Source organism: Cucumis sativus, chromosome 2, assembly GCF_000004075.3.
Source record: "Cucumis sativus cultivar 9930 chromosome 2, Cucumber_9930_V3, whole genome shotgun sequence".
NCBI lineage: Eukaryota > Viridiplantae > Streptophyta > Magnoliopsida > Cucurbitales > Cucurbitaceae > Cucumis > Cucumis sativus.
Window position 1 is genome coordinate 10,322,399 of NC_026656.2, and position 22,114 is coordinate 10,344,512.

The window sequence follows — 22,114 nt, forward strand, 5'->3', positions numbered from 1 at the left end:
TATGATAAAACAATGAACTTATATATTAAAGAAAACATTGAACTTATATATTAAAGAAAACAATGAACTTATATCTGCCACTAAGTACGTATTATTATATATATACAGATGTATATACGATAAAATGAATTATATATTATCAAATATATGAAGTAGTGTATATGTAACAAATCACATAAGATATATGTATTATGCACTACTATATATATAATAATTAAAAAAAATATTGATCCATTACATAATGTGTGTGAAATGATATATAAATTCAGTATGAAAAAATTACAAAAAAAAGAAAACTATGAATGTATTATTGAATATATGAGTAGTATATATAAAACAAAACACAAAACATAAATGTATTATTTAGTAGCATGTGTAGAAGATAAAATAAAAATACAGAACAGATATATAATCTGTGTATGAAGTGGTATACCGAACATGAAACGAAGATATGCTACTAAATGGAAGAAGAAACAACAATATTTTTTAGAAGAAACAACAATATTTTTTAGAAGAAACAACAAGCTAGGAAACTTTATAAATAATATAAGTTTTGAAAAATGAACGAAAAAATAAAGACAAACCGATTCAAAATTACCAAATAGAAAGGAAAAAATAGAATAAAAACAGAAATCGAAAAAGAAATTCAAAGTCGGAATTCACGATGGCTTGAAAAAAACTTTTGGTTTAAGCATTAAATTGAAAATAGTTATAATGAATGATGATTAAAAATATTATTACCACACAAATTATATAATTTATACCTAAATTATTGCAAAGGTAATACATTAATAAATATAAATATATATAAATTAATAATTAAGGAAGTTAAAATTAATATAATAAATTTGGTGGTTGATAATTAAGGAAAATATTCTTTAACATTTTTAAAAATAATTATTTTCAAATAATTAGATAAATTTTAAAATGATCCTAAAATACCACGATTTTCTACCTACGATAATAATTGAAAAATTAAGGCATTTGCATACTCAATTAAGACATTTGTGTATTTTGTTTTCTCTAAATCTTTCTATAATGGGTAATTATAATTTATGGTCATTTTAGCAATAATAATTAAGGATATAATAAGATTTAAATTTTTTCGCAAATATAGCAAAATTATCGGTGATAGACTTGTATCAGTGATAGACTTGTATTGCTGATAGACTCGTATAGGTTTATCAGTGATAGACCAATATTTGCAACATGATCTATCAGTGATAGACTCCTATCATTGATATAATTTGACAAATTTTGTTATATTTGTAATTTTTTTAAAAATGTTGTTATATACTTAACTATTTTGAATTTAATTGTTTTGCAACTATTTCTTCTATAACTATTTAAGATTATTGGATCCAAGTTCAAGTCCAAGTCCAAGCCCAACAAATAACTAGCGCATGAAAATCTTATTAGAGCCATTACCCCTAGAAAAGAAAAAGTTAGAAAGAACTTAAGGCGAAAAACACTCAAAATTTAAAGTCTTTATTAAATTTCTAGAGATTTAATTTGAAGACAATAACTATGGACAACATTTGAAAAAAATAACTACTCTCAAGCTTTTGAGATAAGATACAACTCCGATCCTCTCAAGTTCCTAAGATCTAAAAAGTACCAACACTTTTGAAATTCTTTTAAGTTATAAATTCTAAAGATCGTTAAGCAATTCAAAAACTTAGAGACCGATCTAAACGATCATCTGGTCTAAAGATCATTCATTGAAGAAAGATCAACAAGTTCAAAAACCAGTCTTCTAAGAACACTTTTGAAATTCTTTTAAGTTATAAATTCTAAAGATCGTTAAGCAATTAAAAAACTTAGAGACCGATCCAAACGATCATCTAGTCTAAAGATCATTCATTGAAGAAAGATCAACAAGTTCGAAAACCAGTCTTCTAAGAGATAAACAAGCCTAAAGGTTTGATCATTCAGAAAGATCATCAAATCCAAAAGTCAATTATTAAAAAGGATCAATAAATTTAAAATATTAAAAAAAAATCAATAAAAAGAATCAAATGATCATGTATTAGAGATTGCATTCATTATAATATATTAAAATTAATATAAATATAAAGTTTAAAATTCATAGCTTTAAGTTTCTTCGAAAATCTTATCCAACAATGATAAAATAAAATAACAAAGATTAAAATAAGATAGTTCGGTCCTCCACATTAAAAAATTGTAATTATTTAACTTATAAAATTAGGAATGAGATGTTTTTATAATTTTTTTCAAAGGTATTGTAATAAATGCTGGAGTGGAGATTTGAACCTAGGACTTTTTGTCTACAGGAACATAGAGGTGTCAGTTGAACTAAGCTCATGTTGGTAATTAGACTTTTAGAGGATAAAAATGGAGATTTAATTTGAAATTAAATGGTTATAAATTTCAAATATAAGAATCAAATTATTTGTAGTAAGGTTTAGATTGTAAATAGTTAGAAATTTGAGAGTAAATCAACTAAATTTGAAGGAAGGTGTAGAATAACATTTTTTTGTGTATTTCATTTATAAAATAAGCTTGAGTTTAAATAAAAAGGAGTTTAAAAAAAGAAACATTTTTTCATAAGAACAAGTTGGAAATTTGGAACATTATAAAATTGTCATGTTAATATATTTAGAGATATGGAGCATGTCAATGATTTATTGATGCATAAGACCAACATGTCAAATTTTCTAATCAACCCAACATAGTTCCAATAAACAAAATTCTTATGTTTTGAACCAACAAATAAAAATGGAGAGTTTTAGAAGATGTAAACACTTAACCTAATAATTCCTTGAATAACAATGAATATTTATTACTATTAACCTTTCTTACAGATCCTCTAGCAAGAGTAAGCGCCCATGGCCTAATGGATAAGGCGTCTGACTTCTAATCAGGCGATTGTGGGTTCGAATCCCACTGGGCGTGCTCGCTTTTTCTTTTTTTACCTTTTTCTGTTTCATTCCTTCTTTTTTCTATACATGGTACGAAATGTACATAATATTCAAACATTAAAAATAAAACATTTCAAAGTTACAAGTAAAATCGAAACCAACCTGATTGATGTAAACTTAAACACACCACCCCCATTTGTATAAACTACAATCCCACCATCATCTCTCTATTCATTACTTATACAATACAAAAATCCCCAACTAAACATTTACATCCCTAACCATATTTGTATTTCCATTCCTGTTCTCCTCTTCATTCTCCCCGGTCAGCTCCTCCAATGACTTTCCTTTGGATTCTGGCACCAATAGAGTAAACAATGCTCCACAAAGATTCACACATCCCAACAGAATCAAAGCATTCTTTATTCCGATCCCCGTTGGGTAACCCGGATCCGTCAATGTCGGATCCTTACTCTGTGCCGCATACAAAAACCCAAACGCCCCCACTATCGCCCCTGCTTTCCCCGCCGCCGCCGATATCCCATGGCACGTCGACCTCAACCTAGCCGGAAATATCTCCGCTGGCACTATGAACGTCGTCGAATTCGGCCCAAAATTGGCAAAGAAAAATGTCAACGAATACATTACAACAAACCCAATTCTGTGAGGTTTCTCCTTCCAATGATTGTAAGGAAACGCCAGAGCAAACATGAAGATCGTCATCATTATAAATCCCATCAATTGAATGAAAAATCTACCCAAGTAATCAATTAGAGCCACTGTGAACCAGTAACCGGGAACGGTCCCACAGAGTGCGATTAATGTCTGAGCTTTTGCGATTTTGAAACATTCTTCTAATTCGCTCATCGTCTTCGCCGGTGGAAGCCATTCAATGGCTGTGAAAATGTCTTTTTGGAAGAGGTTTTGGCTGTAAAAAGCTATGTCTAAAAGAAACCATGTGGTGGTGGTTCCTAATAAATGGAGCCCGTGCCGTTTGGCGAATTCACGTGAGAATAAACCGAAACGGTTTTGATTTGCATGTGATTCGGTCGTGAAATTTTTTTCCTGTTCGTTTAATTCCAGATTAACTTGCAGCACTTTCGACATATCCGCCGCAGCTTGTTTGGCGTTTTGAGCAACTAAGGCAGTGTATCTCGCCGTCTCCGGCATTTTCATCCGCCAGTAATATGTTAATGCGGCCGGAATTGCGCCGAACATTAGAACGATTCGCCATACATAATCAGCCTCCGGTATGGTGGGGCGAATGGGATCGTTCATGTATGGTGGTGCTGGGAAGCGGTTGTTGAAAGCGGCAGACACGATTAAAGCGACGATTCCTCCACCTAAAATTCCAAAGCCTTGCATTGCGAAGACAGCGGCGATGAATGCGCCGCGGGTTTTTTTGTTGGCGTATTCGGACATGATCGTGGCGGAGAGAGGGTAGTCGCCGCCGATGCCAAAGCCGAGCCAGAAACGGAAGAAACAAAGTGTGGCAATTACGGATTTTGGGGAGTGGCTGAAGGAGAGGCCGGAGGCGATGGAGCAAACAACCATGAGAATGAGGGTAATGCCGTAGACTTTTTTACGGCCGAGCTTGTCTCCGAGCCAGCCAAAGAATAGTTGGCCAGAGAGGGTGCCGCAGAAGGCGACGCCGTTGACGGCGGCAGCGATGTTGGGAGGGAGGGAGCCGGGTTTGGAGCCATTTGGAATATGGTAATAGATTCGGCCGAGAAGCTTAGTGACGATGGAGATACAAAAGAGATCGTAAGCGTCGGTGAAGAAACCCATTCCGGCGATGATGATTGCAGTGAAATGGTACCATTGGGTTTTTGCAAGATCGAGTGCGTTTAGAACTCCAACTTGTTGTTGACTCATCTTTAAGTTTTTGGCTATGGAAGCTTTGATTTCTTTATTTCTTCTTTTTGTACTGAAATTAGCAAAAAAGAAGAGAAATAGAAGGTTAGTCACTTCTTGATTTTTGGCCTAAATGACGGGAAATTATATATATACATAGATATATATACACACATATACATATATAATTTGAGCTTGTTCCAATAACTTTCGAATCATTTTTAGTGGAAATTTTCATGAAAATATTGATATTTAATTGATATATTTGAAAAAGAAAAATTCTAATATGGATGTGAATTAAATATTTTTATAGTTTTTAATGTAAGTTAACTTGTCTAATATTTATATTATATCTATATTATTCTTTTTATGTACTTTGCTAATTTCGGTTCATTAAAAATCAATTCTACCTTTCTTATGGAAAGGTTTGAAAAATATTTACACGTCGATGAAAATTTAACACTATACCTACACTTTTGTAAAAATAATACTACTACTTTTTAGAGGCGTAGATTGATTATTATAATTATAAATTATTATAGTTGAATTATAAATAATTTGTGTCTGACGTTTCGTTTAGGATATAATAGTACGTGTTTGGTGTGAATTTTTTAAAAGAAAATACTGTATCATGTAGCAAATAATAAAAATTAATTAATGTGAAATAGTAAAATCAAGCAACATATTACTCCTAATTATATTTATCAAAGTTTGATATATACTCAAACGAAGGTTGGCATCAGCCTATTATTTATATTATTTTCAAGTCATTTACATTAAAAATTTGTAGGAATTTTTAAAGTTCAACTTAAATGCCAGCTCCTTAGCACAAATTATGAATAATATTATTTATTTAAACCATCTTCATTTGATTGTGACTTGGGAGAGATTTACAATGTTTGTAATATTTAATTTGGAGTAGATGAAAAGATAGTGACATATATATATATACACATAGAACACGACGGTCATATTTTAATGTATTTTATGATCAAGTAAATATCTTGAACTGATTTTATAATTGGAAAAAAAATGAAAGTCTTCAAATGACATATATATATATATATATATATATATATATATATATATATATATATATATACTATCAACAAAACCCATGAAACGTAACGTCAAACTCATTTAGTAAACAATAATTAGATTAGCAAACAAATAAGTTCTATATCAAATGCTTAGGTCACAGTTCAACAACTAATTTGATTAAGTTAAAATGAGTATAATACAATTGATACATAATATGTTAATATATTAATAGACTCATTAAATTTTGAATTGATATTCTATTACGAACTTAGAATTTCAATCCATTTGGATATATAAGTTAGTGTGTGAGAAGTTTAATTTTTTTATTTTCTATTTTTGTAATAATTGAACTACAACCTTACGTAATTATTTAATTTATTTGTAGACTATGAAACTAACCTAAATTTGTGAAAACTAATTTTTTTTAACCATTAACTAATTATAGTTATGATTAGAAGATTATAGAAAAAATGGTATAAAATTAATAAATTAAATATTTTCAAATGAATCAAATTGAACATAGTTCAAGTAAGATTTAAAACCACTAAAAACCACGAACGTATTGAATCACCCTACTTTAACTATACTAGTACTTTAATTATACTAAAACATTCACAAATGCACAAAAAGGAATTGTAAGAATAAAAGTGAGTAATGATTTTGAGATGAAACTAAATGATTGTCCATAAGAGAGAAGAGAGAGAACCTGAAATTTGTGGAAAATGATAGGGAGTGGTGCAGAAGAAATCCTTGATGATGGGCTGAAAGAAGATGAAGGGAAAAGGGGTGTTTTTATAAGTGAAGTAATCGAAATTCCAGAAATGCCCCTGCAGGCATCTCTTGGAATATACCATCTTCACAACCAATGATTCATCAAGTCAACTTCTTCCAAAGTCTCTGTTCCCATTTTTCTAACCATATTTTTAATTTTGCCTGATTGACTTATTTGCATTTATTGTTACTCTTTCCGTACATGTTGTCGATATTCCAATCATATCAAATGGGTAAAACACATTCCACGTATATTAAAAATCTAAGTTCAACGAATTAACGTTGTTTTTTAAAGATAATTTTATTCACCTTAGTGCTCGAGTTTGAGAGTAATTATCTCTCAGGATAGAACAAATTAATTACCTTTCTTCTAGAGGTAGCACCACGTGTAGAAGATCAACGAACAAAACTTTATGTTCGAACCAATCTTTAACGAATTTGAAAATGGAGAGATACTTTTTAGAGAAGGTAAAATTATAGAACACCAAAACCAAATTCATATATCAAATTTAGAGAAAGAACACTTAATTTATAGACTTATTCGTGGTCATTCGAATAGTTAGGTCATTTCTTTAAATTAGTTATTATCATGAAGTGAAGCAACCATTCATGAGAGACACCATCGATCATATAGTGATGCAACCATTCATGAAAGACATTATTTATTCTAACAATTAAAATATTTGTTGGTGCTCCAGTCACTTCTTCCATTGATTTTGTTGCAAGTTTTTGGTGTCATTCACCTCTAACTTGCATCTTCCTAGTTTTGTCTTGAGATATTTGAAGCTAATTTATGCAAGAGGTTCTCCAACCAGTGTAGTGTCACCCCTATTGCATTTCGATGCTTAAATAGTACCATGAGTGACTAATGTAATTAAAGCATAAAATAAGTAAGGGTCTTTGTCTCTTCTTTGGAGATTATTAACATTGCTTCTCTTTGGGTATGGTCAAATCACATGTCTCCGAGTCCGAGTATGTGTGATGATACTGGTATCTAAGATATTTCTAGCACTCAAGGTTATAGGGTGTTAGTCTTGATCTGACTTGACTATTTCTCTTTTGATATATATTCATCAGCTCGATAGTTGACTCAAACCCAAAGCATTAGAATTATTTCCTTTTTGGGACGCATGTTCTCTTATGCATCATCACGATATACCCCATGAGCTTGAACTCGCTCATGAACTTTAGGCCTTGCCTTGGACAACATCTCTCTCAACCATATTCATTATTCAATATCAATTTACACACAACACTTATTTAATAATCCTCAATATAAATATATGAATACAATGCTTTATAACTTAGTTTAATTGGAGGCTCCTTGGTGAGCTTTAAAATAACAAAAGTAACAAAACTTAAAACAAGAAAATACACCAAAATTTACCTCTTGTTTAAAGTGGTCATCCAAAATGTCAACTAAAGGCATTAAACTATATATGATTGATGTAGAAGTTTTCGATTTTTGAAGTCTATCAGTAATATAAATTGTATTAATGATAGACTTATATCATAAAAGTCTTATCACATATAGAGTAATTGGGTGTTGGTTGTGATTAGAAGTCTTAGTTGTGATTAGAAGTCTATAATTGACCAACTCTTTTTTTATTTTTTATAAAAAAATTCTAATAGTAAATATAAAAATGTACTTGAACTCTAGCCAATAGAAAATGTTAAAAAAACCAACTTTGTAAGTGAAATTTCCAAATTTTGAAGTCTATCAACAATAAACTCCTATTAGTTATATAAAAGTCTATTATTGATACCATATAATTATTGACAAGTCTCCATCACAAATATTTTTGTATAATTAATATAATTCGAACAAGGAAATGTAATAGTCTATCAAATATAACACACCTTCAATTATAAGTCTCTAGCTATAGATACATATGTTGTTCATATCATTAGGTTAATTAATATAGCCCTAATAGAAAATAAAAGATATACAATTATTTCAAAGACGAGACTATTATAATTATTTTAAATAATAAAACTGGCGAAAACATTTATAAATATAGCAAAATGTCACTATCTATCAGCAATAGACAATGATAGATCTTAATAGACTTCTATTATCAATCTATCAATATCTAACAAGTCTATCGATCACACCTATAGACATTGGTGTTTTATTATATTTATGAATATTTTTATTCATTTTGCTATATTTAAAAATAACTTTTGTTATAATATATATATAACATAAGTTTATAGAGATTAACTAATTATCGGATAGATTTTTTTATAAATTTTTTACATTTTGTGTATCCCAAAACCAACTAAACAAAAATAAAGAATTAAAGTAGGAAAATTATTAGGGACAATTTCTAAAAATATTTACAACCATGACAAAATATAAAAATATATAAACTAACATAGACGATATCTATTCTATTGGAAAACAATATTAATATTACATCTTCTTAATTAATTTTAAACCTCCAAGAAACCCAAAAAAAAGTTGACTTAAAAAAGTCATGTTAGTATTTAATCACCTAAAAATCCGTTATAATATTTGATGAATATATATTTTGATGAAATAATTAATAATCAATAATTAATTTAAGTTTCGTAGGTTGTTTCTAGGTGAGGTATCCAATGTTTCGTGCACAACCCATTTTTGACCATCATTTATTTAAAACAAGAGAATGCTTCTTTAGTAATTTAATAAAAATTATGTTTAATATAAACTATATTCTCAACTAGGTTGATCAATCTGTTTTACATTAAAAGTTTTGTAAAATTAATGTCTTATAACATTATATATAAATATTACAAAAATAATATAATTTGAAATACAATTTAGAAGTGTTCCGTCACTAATCATTTTAGGTAGTTATCAAAACACTTAAATTAAAAGATCAAACTTACTTAAAATTAAACCAAACACATATCTAGATATGAAAAGAATAATCTACCTGCCACAATTTTAGAAAGAAAAATCTATCTATCAAATATAGGTAATTTATAAAAGAGAAAACATGTTTAAGGGATAATAATAAAAGAAAAACCAACACTAAAAACCAACCAACAACTTTGATTGAGATTATTATTAATTGGAAAAACATGACATCTTGTTCAACAGCTATGGTTTTTGCAAGTTAGGGCAATGCAATTTTATGGACATTTGTAATAATTATTAAATGTATCTAGTGATGGGTAATTTTTGGATAAGAAGAAGCACATAGTCAGTAAAATTTTCAAATATATAGGACATATGAACACATTAATAATCATTATAAATAAACAAAACTAATAAAATTTAAAACTTATTTAAAAAGTGATCACATAGTCTAAATTGATACACTTCTCAAATTAGAAGAATAAATTGATATCTCCCTAAAATTAATTTCATATAAATCCAAAGATAAATGATTATACGATTTTCAATACATTAGTTTAATTGTTCTTCTACAACGCTGCAATTTGGAATAAAATTGCGATATGAATGCCTTTTCAATTTTTTCCACCAAAACTTTGGAAGTACACTTTTGTCATGATCTAATTTAGTACGTATATTTGGAACTTTATGTGTATGATTTGACATATATTGATAGTGATTTTGACGATGTATTATCTTTGAATAAGTTATAATTACAAGGTACTTTGAATAAATTATCTTTGCTTCTTTAATGTAATTATAACTTGTGACTTGAATGTGAACATGAAATAAAACAACAATCAAGACAGAAAAAAACTTACAAAAAGACTAAGAGAGCTATACCTATAATTGTTAAAAAGAATAAAAGAATTACGAAATGGCCTATTCTTCAAAAAGAAAAAGAAAAACAAAACAAAATAGGAATGAAAATATAATGATAATAACAATAAAATTATTAAAAAAGACCATAACAAAATTTTCTTACCTATATATTATAAATATATGGTGAACTAATATTTATATGTATGTATGTGGGACGTGGATCTTGCTTAATGTTTTATTTAAAGACTTTATATGTTATAATTATTAGAAAGATGCAGTCTATTTAACATTTTTTTATATTACAAATATAATATAATTAAATATATGAGATAACTATCAAAAAAAAAGTTATCAAACAAGTATTAAAAGTCTATGGGAACGACTATTCGATTTTTAATTCACTACTTTTGTAATTTAGAAAATGTAATCATATGGATCCTATTATTAGAATTGTTTTTACTATTTTGTAAACGTTTCTAATTATTATTCTAAAACATTATATAAAATAAAGTAATAATAGTTGAATTAATTTATGCACCATCTCTATAGAATATCAATGTAATGCAAAACTTTCTTTTCTATTCCGTTTTATAGTTGTTTATGACTTCTCTCGTTTAAATTGGGAGAAATTATCAAAGAAGATGGTCTAATTAATGTTGTTAGGGGTAATTTTTATTACCAAAACATCATAAAAACAATATATCAATTTTTTGGGTTGATAATCAAAATGAGAATAGAAAAGGAGATGATTTGGAACTTGATAATCGAGATCAAGCATCATAAAATACTTAATGTGACATATCTCAACCATGCGTCGATCCAAGGAATAATCTTAATTAGGCCTATAAAATGGCTAAGAGAAGGTGTTGAAACTTAACTATGGATTAAGTGGTAAGTCGAAGGGAAAATGAGAAATTATAATATAGGTAGAAATTTTATGAATGATAGTTGAGTTTATAACATTTTGAAAAATTATAAATAAAGCAAAATTTATCAATGATTACTCCTATTGTCAATAGACACTTATCAATAATATACCAATATTTTCAACGTAGTTTATTACTAACAAATCAGTTCTATCATTAGTAAATTTGCATAGATTTGGTTATGTTTACTGTTTTTTAAAAATGTTATGACTATATATGAATCAAATTCGTAAGTTTTGCCACTATCCCTAAGAAAATACCAAATTGAAAGAACCCAAGGCAAGGTAAAGCGTGGGAAAGGAAACTTGTATGGGCCTAGCCCATGCCGAGGTCGACCCAAAGAAGCCACCAAAATGGGATGAGCTACAAAAAAACATGAGATAAAATGTCGTCATGGCCATGGGCCTTCAACCTCACTTCGATGATATGATTGATAGAAGCTCTAAGAAAAGGAATGGTGAATCGAATCCTCATGACCCAAAACCATAAGAAACCGAAGATTTTTCAAAGGCACGGATTATGTTGATCTTAGACTTCAAAGGTTTATGTATGAATTAAGTAATGTTCTTTGTTGATAGGTTACTGAGCCAATAATTTGTCGCTCTACACTTATCTTGTTTTAATTGCATAAGATTTCTGATGATAAATTATCTTGATTTTACTAAAAACTTGAGAAATTATATATGGTAGGTTTTTGTTTCAAGAATTATATGGTGAAACAAATGCTAGGGCTTCACAAAGTATTTAACTCTTGAAAGACATATTTATATTATAGGTTTTTGCTCGAGAGACCACTCCTCAAGCTTGTACATTGTCAGAGTGTCAGATAGGTTTCATATCTCCAATTTTGCCACTAATTCCGTAGTTAACCATATGCCTTGATTTAGGTTTGATAGTTGACATTATCTTAGAGTAGAAATATGATTTGTGTGAGATTTCAACTTTTGGCTTTAGAAATAGGTCTTGTGCTTAAGGAGGAAAATAATAAGAGTAGGAGTAGAAGACTTTGTTTTCAACCGATGTAATGGGGAGGGGGTTGAGATTGATTTTGATTTCAAGAAATCTAAAATGCATGAAAGGAAAGGGTATTGTAATTAAATTCAATAAATAAAAGATCCTAGGTCTAAAAGAAACTTCTTATTTCGATTTGTTCGATCATGACAATTTCATTGCTAAATTTAATTTCATTGCTAAATTTAATGTTAAATCCCAATCAATTTGATAAAAAACAATTAGCTCATAGACAAAGAAATAGGGAAAGAATCCTAATGACCAAAGTTAGAAAGTGATCCATAGCCTTACATCAACGTGGTTTTTGCTTGATTTACAGAGTTAAGATGAAATCAAACCTAAAACCTAGTGTTGTAGATGGGTAGAGGGCGAAAAGCCGAAGAAAACAACTGGTCATATGCCTAAAATGACTGTCCAATTGATCAAAAGATATGTCATAAAAATTGAATCTATGGATTTCTATTTGTGTTACGACATCGCGGACAATGCCATAGAGAGTCACAACACCCTCCTTTAGTGGCAATTTCGTAATTTTTGGGTCTTTTGGATTAATTTCTTCATTGGGACTTCAACTTGATCTGATTTAGCTCCATTTTCTTCGTAATGCTCGATTCTAGATCTTTGATGCTTGAAACCTATAAAATAGTAAATCAAGAACTACGTAAAATCAAGAAACGAGCTCAAATTAAATGAAACAAAATAATGTATTTCCAACGTTATCAATAATGTTGATCGACAAAGTGACTTCGCAAAGTGAAGTTTGTATGCTTTTGCTATTGATGATAGCTTCTTGATTGACCTCCATTTCAAAGTGGTTTTCACTAAACTTCTCGTCTGGATTCAGTTGTGCCATGCTTTAATCCTTTTCTTTTTCTAAATTTCCTTGCGATTAATGGAAGTAGGGCTTGAAATGCAGGTGGGTTATTCAAATCTCTCTCTTTTTTTTCTTTTCCTTTTTCTTCACATTCCCCAGATTTTACGATTCTAAATTTGGAAATTTCTTTGAAGACGAGCACCAGCTAGATCTGGTTCGGATGAATCTGGATAAAAAATTGCTGATTCCTGGTGAGCTAGAGCAGAGATATTGGCTGGAACTTGAAGATGAACGGCTGTCCTCAATGTCATTTTTCTTGAACTATTCTCTTTTGGTGGTGAAGATTGGATGCCCTAATTGCTCATATTTGATCAACATTTAAAAATTAATTTTGCTTTCAAATTGTTGAAAATCAAAATTGATCATTGTTGTGCCGTGTCGAACCACTGCCTTAAAAAAAAAAATGGCTTTCGATTGCTTTTCAAGATTAATATTACTTCCTACTCAAGCGTGCACTTGCGGGAGTAGAAATGAAATTGAAGAAAAAATTGCTCAAACAAGAATTAAGGTTTTGCAAGAAGGAGAACTCAACACGACAAAAACCTTTTCTTTAATATATATATATGTATATATAAAGTATAATGGTTTTAGAATATAGAATATATTAATTAATAATAATTATTAATTTCAACTTAACCATTATTTATAAATGAAAACCATGATAGCCATTCCCAACAATTAATTATGTATGGTTATCGAATCAAAGTTGGTCAAGTTTGTAAAACTACTTCAATGTAGCATAATTTTATTGGTATGTTAATCTTGGATTTGTTTCTACAATTTCTTATGTTTACATATTCTTATTTTTGTTCTACCACCACAAGAAATTTTGGATTTTCCAACACAACTCCATATTATTGGGAGAAACGACGTCGAGAGATAGGGTGTGAGATCTGAATTTGAATAGAAAGATCATTTTGAAAAATAAATGGTTAAGTAAAGGATTTTGAAGAAAATGTTCTTGAAGATTTAGACATAATGATGTTTCGCATTGAAGCAAGACGACATGACTAAAACAAGTAGCGAGCGAAATTTAATAAGCATTTTAAGGTTCAATATGAAATGAAGTTAGGCATGAAGAGTTATAAAAAGTTAGAGAAATATTATAATTGGGCTTAAGTAATGGGTCACATGTAAGAGTTTAAGCTAAGCATGGTCATGAGAAATATTAAGCTTACACGCGTAGCACCTTAAGAAGGAGTTGGCAAGCTTGGGTGAATTAAGGATGACTAATCTGATTATGGAATAATATAAATGAGAGAAGAGGTCAGAAGAAAAGAGTGTTACTCTAAGATTTTGATAAAAGAAAGTATCAAGTGTTGTCTTGATGAGAAGTCACTAGCGAGAAGAAAATTTTTGGGGGATTAGACGTTCTGAACAAGGGAAATTTAGTCCATGAGTGATTTTCCAAAATGATTAAAGAATTTAAAGCTTTCTTCTAAATTAAATTCCTTATTGATTTGAAATGTTGTTCATATGTTAATATTTATAAAGGAACGATTTCAAAGCAAGCTTGTGTTATAATGCAAGTAAAGTTTTACATTAATAATTGTAGGCTATGTTGTGAATAAATCATTAGTCCTATTTCTATTAACTAATGAGATAACTATTATGTGCACATAAGAAATAAAGACAATCATGTAGAAATGACATGGTAGAGTGAAGTTGGTCAATGTGTAAAAGTGTTGGCTTTTTGGCCCTTAATTTCAAATTAATTTATTTTAATTATTTAATTAATTTATGTTTTGATGATAACAAATCTGATTTTTTCTATTGACAACTTTATTAATTTGAATAGTTCACATCGTAGAGCTTGGAAAAATAATTCTAACACCTTTTGAATCACACAAATCGAAGTTCAAACAAAGAAAATATTACTAAAAGAAGCTTAACGGAAAAATACCCGAGATGGTGACGTGACGACCAAGCATTCAATTTGAACCAATTAGAGAAAGTCACTTGGAGCAACGGATGAGTAACAAATGTGACTTTTAGTTGTGTTTTATTGACTTTTATAAAAAAAAATGATTTGAAAAAGAAAATGACTTTAATATTATTATTTTTCCTTGTGTCTAACGACTAATTGAATTTAAATCTCAACCATTCATTTTTCTTTTACTTACATCTAATGACCCAAAATGATTTTGAATTTATCTTTCATCTCTTTTTAAATACTTCACTTTTCCCAAATTTTAAAGAGACAAAATTATTAAAACTTTACATCTTCAAAAAGTACAAAAAGCCAACATTGTTATTCTCTCTAAAGCTTTCAATTCTTATTCTTTTCATCTTATTCTTGAGAGATTTTTATTGTATTGTGAGGATTAAATTTGTAAGCTTCTTTTTATAAAAATAACCAAACTCATAACACCTACATATGACGAACTCCTGATGCTTCATTTTGTGCATCGAAGATCCTCTCTTGATACATTTCTTCGACCCCAAGTTCGATGGACATTTATGCATAAGGAGATTCCCTTTTTTTGTAATGTATGATTGGATTTGATAATATTCAAGTTGTCAAAGTTTGTCACAGTGCAATGTTAATGTCCTATGGTTATCCTCCAGTTATGATAGTCAATTTATGTAATTAGGTTGGTTTTAAGTTTTAAAGTACACTCAGACCATTTTTAAAGGTTTTTCAAGTATTTTGTAAGTTTTGGGGAGCGAGTAGACCATTTAAGGACCTTATTAAATTTTATAAGTTTTTGGAATCTTAGATTGTTGTTACTCTCTTTCGAAAAATTTAGATATTTTAGGCTTTAATGTATAGTTGGAGACTTTCTAAAATATTTTTTAAACATTTGTAAACATTTAAGTTGTTTTTATAATAAAAATGCCAAAACATTTTTAGGTAATTTTTAGGTTAAGTTTGAAAGTAAAAATAAGTTGCAGTTAGACCGTTTTAAGTTGTTTCGAGTGTAATACCCAAAAATTGAGGTAAATTATTATTATATTTTACTTATTAATTACTTTCTACTTTCCTATTTTCAATTCTTTTCTTTTTCATCAAATTATAATAAAACATCCAAAATCCTTCAAATTTTAATAAAACAAATCAAGAATTAAGTAATGAAAAATACCTCAAGTTTGGGGTGTTACATAGACAGTGTGATATTTTAAAATATTTTTAACCTTTAGGAAAGGAATTTACTCAAAATCCATATTTTCATATTATCTAAAAAAAACTAATGGCTTAGACACACCTATAACATTATTAATCTTGTTTAAAAATCTAAAGTTGAGATATACACATACTCAAATTTATAATAATGTACAATACAGTTCATGACTCTAAAAAGTCTAAAACATAGTTTTGAATTACTTTGGATCCAAAACTCAACCCCATATCGTCTCCTGTACACATCTCAAAGATAGCTAAGTAACGTAGATCACTGTTCTAACAACCTTGTTAGTGCACAAGTATTTCAAAAAGCTTTATTAATTTTTTAAGGTAGTATTTCAAAAAGCTTATTACATTTACTTTTAAGCTTTAACTAATTAAATGTCTACCAAAAAAGCTCCTTGCATTGATGTTGATAATCTCAAAGACTAGATATGAACAGAAGAAAAGCCACTTTATCTTTTATTATTTTTATAGATTTTGCATTCATCTTTTTTCTATATATATCTTTATAGACTTTATTGGGTTTTGTTGGTCAAGACCACCCCCACCACAAATTTATGCAGACTTGTTTCTTCCTCATTTATCAATGGAAAGTGAGCTTGTATTGAACACTTTTGACTTATGAGTCATCCTTTAAAATAATAAAATGTATTATTATTTTCTGATTGTGTGGAAATAGATCCTCAACGTGTGATACAATATGAATATAGAAATTTAAGAACTTACACTACTTTAGATCAAATTAGCCAACATTTTGCATTAAAAAGAGTTTTATTTTGAAACTCACAATTAAGTTGATGCCTTAACTTAACACTTGGGTTCATAATTCAAGTAACAACTAAAAATAACAAATAATAAAAACAATAATAAGAACACAAGAAATTGGTTACCCAGTTCAATGACACAACATCTCTACATCGGAGAGACCTTGACCCATAGAAAAAGATTATTTTATTACCTCATAAAATAATACAAGAGTACACAAAAATGGTCAATAATACTAGCATCACCACAAATACTTATCATGTTGTATATAGTGAAACTTGATATACTGATACATGAATCAGAAGTAAGATTCACTGCATTTGCCACATTAACATCGAGAGAAAACTCCCCATGAATCTGAAGTTACCAACCAATACTGACAAGTTCCCACTTGATCATCTATGACCTTTTTGAGCAAAACCTCTTCGACAACAATTGTAGAGAATTAATGTCATGTGATCATGATACATTTAGTGTTTATAATCTCCAATCCACATTCGTCTCAACGACACTTTCAATTTCTTCGAATCACTCTCAGTTTCTGCACACAGTTAAAAGCCCATCTTGCGCCCACTACAAAGAGTTAGGAAATTCTTGACGCCATAATGCGTTGGGGATAAGGCAAGAACACGTGGGGAAGAGATTTCTCGATGTCGAAAGCTCCGTCAGCAAGAACGTTGGGAGTACAACGTCGAGGGAGCTTTCTCTGACGCACGAAAGAGAGGACATCGGGATTGCCTTATTGTTAACGAAGTTCAAGCCGACTTGTGGCTGACATCGACAATGGAGTATGCCTGACGTCCCCAACGTGTGTTAGGGATAAGGCAATCCCGACGCGACGTCGAGAAAAGTTTACTCCAACGTCATTGAAAAGACGTTAGGAGAATCCATTGATCCCGACGTAGAGTATACGTCGAGATCCATTATTTATTTATTTATTTATTAATATTATTATTTGTTATCGTGAGGTATTGTTTTGGGTTTCACCTTCCAAGACAACAAACAAAATTTACAACAAATTATTAAAGTAAAAAAATTGCAATTCATAAAATTAAATAGTAAGTTGTTGTTCTCAAATTGTTCAAAACAATTACATTAAAAAAAAAAACTACAATATCTCATAAAACATAGCCTGGACGTCAGATTCAAAGAACGAAATCTCTGCAACCCCCCTCCAGCCTTTCCCCAAATAAATTAATCCTTCTCCCATTTCTATACATAATCATCCCCTCATATATTCATTTGTCGATTTCGTTGCGGAAAAAAAAAACTTCCCCATTTTCTTTTTCCTCAACTCTTCGTGCAAGCCCTTTTTGTGCTTTTCCTTTCGACTTTTCCTTGTTGCTCGAACTTCGCATTTGCCGCCTAGAATTTTCCTTGCCGATTGAATTTTTTTTTTGAACTAACTTTGGACAAGTGCTATACTATCCTTGTGTGCCTCTGCGATTTTCGAGCAAGGTAGGGTTGAAGGTTGTCGATTTCAATATGATTTTTGCATATAGTCGATGATGAGGTCCATAATTTTCCATCTCTGATATTTTATTTTTTATACATTTTTTTCCTGTTATTTCAGTTTCTTTCAACATTTGCGCTTTTTGTAAACAATTCTTGGTTATCATTGCAATTTCTTTCGTCTGTGTTGAATGCAATTTTGTTCCATTTAGAAATTTATTTCCTTTGCATTTCTTGTTTTGTCATTTCTTGAAGTATCTATGTTGTACTTCTTCATGAAATAAATCTCTGTTGGGCTATCTGTTATGTTCAGAAATGTATACTCCTATGCTATTGCATTTCATTTTCCTTCTTTACAATTTTAATTTACTCCAAATAAAGGCTCCATTAAGATGTGGCCTTTGAGTCATCTGATATGCTTATGCATTGTTTATTCACTACTACTGCCAATTTTTTCTTCCTACCTAATGTGGTAGGTCTCATGGTTACGGTTTGACCTTATCCTATCATGTGCAAAGATTATCTTTCCTTTTTGTTTCTTTTACTCAATAAACTGGTAAACTATTTCACTTCTACCATCTATATAAACATCAAATTTCTTATGTCTTCTTCTATGTTGTATCCCCTATTGGACGTCATTCTTCTTTCCTCTGTTCAATTTTCTTGGTAGGCCATCTACGTTTGGTTCATTTTTTTTTCATGTCTATATTCTTTTAAAGGCATACTATACTTCACATTTTTTTAAGCATTTATGCACAACATGTTCTTCCATGTTCCATGTTTCATGTTCCATGTTCCATGTTCCATGTTCCATATTCCATGTTCCATACTTCTTTTTTATGTTTCTTCTCATTAACCTTCTTAGTACTGATGTGTGTGCTGGACAATGTTCTCATTTGTATGTTCTTTTTTTGGCATAGTGTACTCCATGTATTTCTTCATCTATGAAATATAATTTTTTTCATGCTTTAACCATGTTGTCATTTGATGCTGCTTGTCATGAACCATGGTACGAACAAAGTGTGTATGACTACCATTGTTTTTTTTTTTATGTGTTATTGTTTAAGGCATATAGTCCATGAAGTTCTTCTTGTCATGTTTCTTGCCCTCAACCATTGTACCAATAATATATGTGTGTGGCTGCCTATGTTTTGATTCATGGTTATGGTTTGTAAGGCATACTATGTTCCATGATGTGTGTTGTTGTAAATTGTTTTTTGTATTCATTTCCATGTCCATACGTTTCTGCATTTCTACGTTATGCGTATTGAATATTGATGTGTCCACTACTAAAACCGCTTCATCGTATTGAATGGTTTCATATCCTCTCAGGCTATTTTTTTTTTAAAAAAAAAACTAGTCACATTATTCTTTATATTAACGAGTTTCCATTTCCATTTCAACATTGGACAACCCGTGAAAGTACACGGTACATAATTATATGATCGTTGCGGCTACTATTTTTTTCAATAATTTTGTTTAGGTCGACGCACTCACTTGTGTATACTTTTTTTCAGGACACCCAACTCTGTACATTCGTTCAAATAGGTACTACGATTTTGCCGTTTTGTAGTACAACTTTCCATTTATTCTCCTAACAATTTTTATGTCGTTTCTTGCACTGTATTTACAACGTTACTTTTCCCTTATTCAATTGTAAAAAAAAAATTGCACGTTAAGTTCGATTAATTTATGTTTTTCGCAGTATACAACATAAACATTGGTTCATATTATTGGAAAGCATATGCCGTTCCTATACGTTTCTTATTATTGTGTACAAATGTGTGAACTTATTTTTAAATTTCAATGCATACCCGTAATCCCGATTCTGTGACACTTTAATTTCCACACGCATTTTTTAAAAATTCCGACTACTTTAACAATCCCAATTGCTATGCTTTGAAAAACCAACGACCATGAATTTTGAAAAAAAAAAAGAATTTAGGGTTTCCAACCATTACCCACTCTTTTAAAATACAATAACAATCATTTTAAAAAAATTCACAATTACTTTTCTAAAATATGATCAACACTTAAAAAAAGAACACCGTGATTATTTAAAAGATATTTTGTGTACAAGATTACACTAGGATTTAAAAAAATATATGGTTTAGTTTTCCACCATCACATTGTTCACACAAATTTGACTGCATCTATGACCCTACTTTCTATTATTTTTTTTGCATAAATGGCCACAGTTATTGTGTTTTATGTTTTTTAAAAAATTCAATCTGTACGTTTAGTAAATTGATTAAACCTACCATAAACATGGAAATACATGTTGGAAGAGAACACATTAGGGGTGAAAAAACCCGAATCAAACTAAAGAACAAAACCAAATAGATTCGATTCGATTCGAGTTGGATTAGGCTTCAATAGTAATATTACTCAACCGAATCGAATTGAACTGGATCGGTTTGATTCAATTCAGTTCAAATGTAAAACATTTAGGTTAAAAACTTAAAATTGAAATTAAACTCATTCGTTCGTCTTCCTCCATCTACACGAGTTCATCATTCTCCATTGTCGGACATTCTCCGTTCGTCGTGGATCTTCCTCCTTCGTTTGTCTTCCTCCATCTACACGAGTTTGTCATTCTCTGTTGCTGGCCATTCTCCATTCTTCATGGGTCTTCCAACTTCGTTCATCTTCCTCCATCTACTCGAGTTTGCCATTCTTCATTCGTCTTCTGTTCTGTCTTTCGTCTTTTATTCATGTGGATCTGAAAAAAGAGGAAGAAAATTCTTCATCGGACATTCTCCATCTTCGTTCGTTGTGGGTCTTTCGTCTTCTACCTTGGGTCGAAACCGCAGGTAAATTCCCACCTCTTTTTTATACGATTTTCAAATTTTTTCCCTCTTTTCCTTTATTGTCTTCACATTGGTTTGATTATGTTTGTTTTATGGGGAACTTTTGTTCATAATTCCTTTATTGTCTTATGTATTAGCTAGTATGTGTTATGTGCCCAAATTTTGTGTTATGTGTTATGTATTAGCTAGTTTGTGTTATGTGTTTGTGTATATATTTCTTGACTGTATTGGGTGGATATGTACATAAGAGGTTGCTATTGTGGTTGCTATTGAATGCGTTTAGGTTAAACTGATTTCAAAAGGTATATGAATTATGTTCGGTTGCTATTGTATATATTTCTGTTGAGATTAAATTGATTTCAAAAGATGTTATGATATGCTTTACTTATTATTTTCTTTGATGATTATTAGTTAAAAATTGTTTGCTTTTTTGTTGGTTTGGTTGATGATTATTTTGCACGACCTAGTCAAGGAAGCGATTGTAGAACATACTTGAGCGGCTCAAAGCAGATACAGGAAGGGCAGAATCCTGATATAGTTAATGTCATTAAGGATGCCATGGTCTGCCAAACCGACTAGCTAAGGCTCATTGCAGAGTAGCCGCAGTTGGCACTCGAGGATGAAAGAAGAGGTCGTTCTAGCATTGCGAGCCATACCTGAGCTCAATAGGTTAGAAAGGGTGTAATGCAATCGAACACTGATGAACAATTTAGTAAACATGAAGGATTTTCTCGAATTGTCAGATGACGAAAGCTTGACTACTGCACGGTGATCCTAGAGGCGCTAGCTGATTGTTTCTTTTACTTGCACGGACTATTATTAATGTTTTTTTATGACTCTACTTGTTCACTTTTTCTTCTTGATGTTTTGTAGTGATATTGATGTTATGTGTTTT

At 30.3% G+C, this 22,114-nt stretch overlaps 1 protein-coding gene and 1 non-coding gene across 2 annotated transcripts; one reads left to right on the plus strand and one right to left on the minus strand.

The window, feature by feature from the left end:
• Window positions 1-2,775: 2,775 nt before the first annotated feature.
• Window positions 2,776-6,524, minus strand: LOC101212412 (probable inorganic phosphate transporter 1-3). Its single transcript, XM_004147131.3, has 2 exons — window positions 6,484-6,524; window positions 2,776-4,809 (listed from the first exon to the last, which is right to left on the minus strand). Exon 2 carries the CDS (start codon window positions 4,755-4,757, stop codon window positions 3,144-3,146), a length of 1,614 nt encoding a protein of 537 aa, XP_004147179.1. The 5' UTR covers window positions 4,758-4,809; window positions 6,484-6,524; the 3' UTR covers window positions 2,776-3,143.
• Window positions 2,844-2,916, plus strand: TRNAR-UCU. Its single transcript has one exon. It is a non-coding gene; the product is annotated as a tRNA-Arg (tRNA).
• Window positions 6,525-22,114: the final 15,590 nt, after the last annotated feature.

Bases quoted from the DNA above. Each gene is read 5' to 3' on its own strand.
- LOC101212412 (XM_004147131.3), bottom strand. From the start codon at position 4,757: ATGAGTCAACAACAAGTTGGAGTTCTAAACGCACTCGATCTTGCAAAA.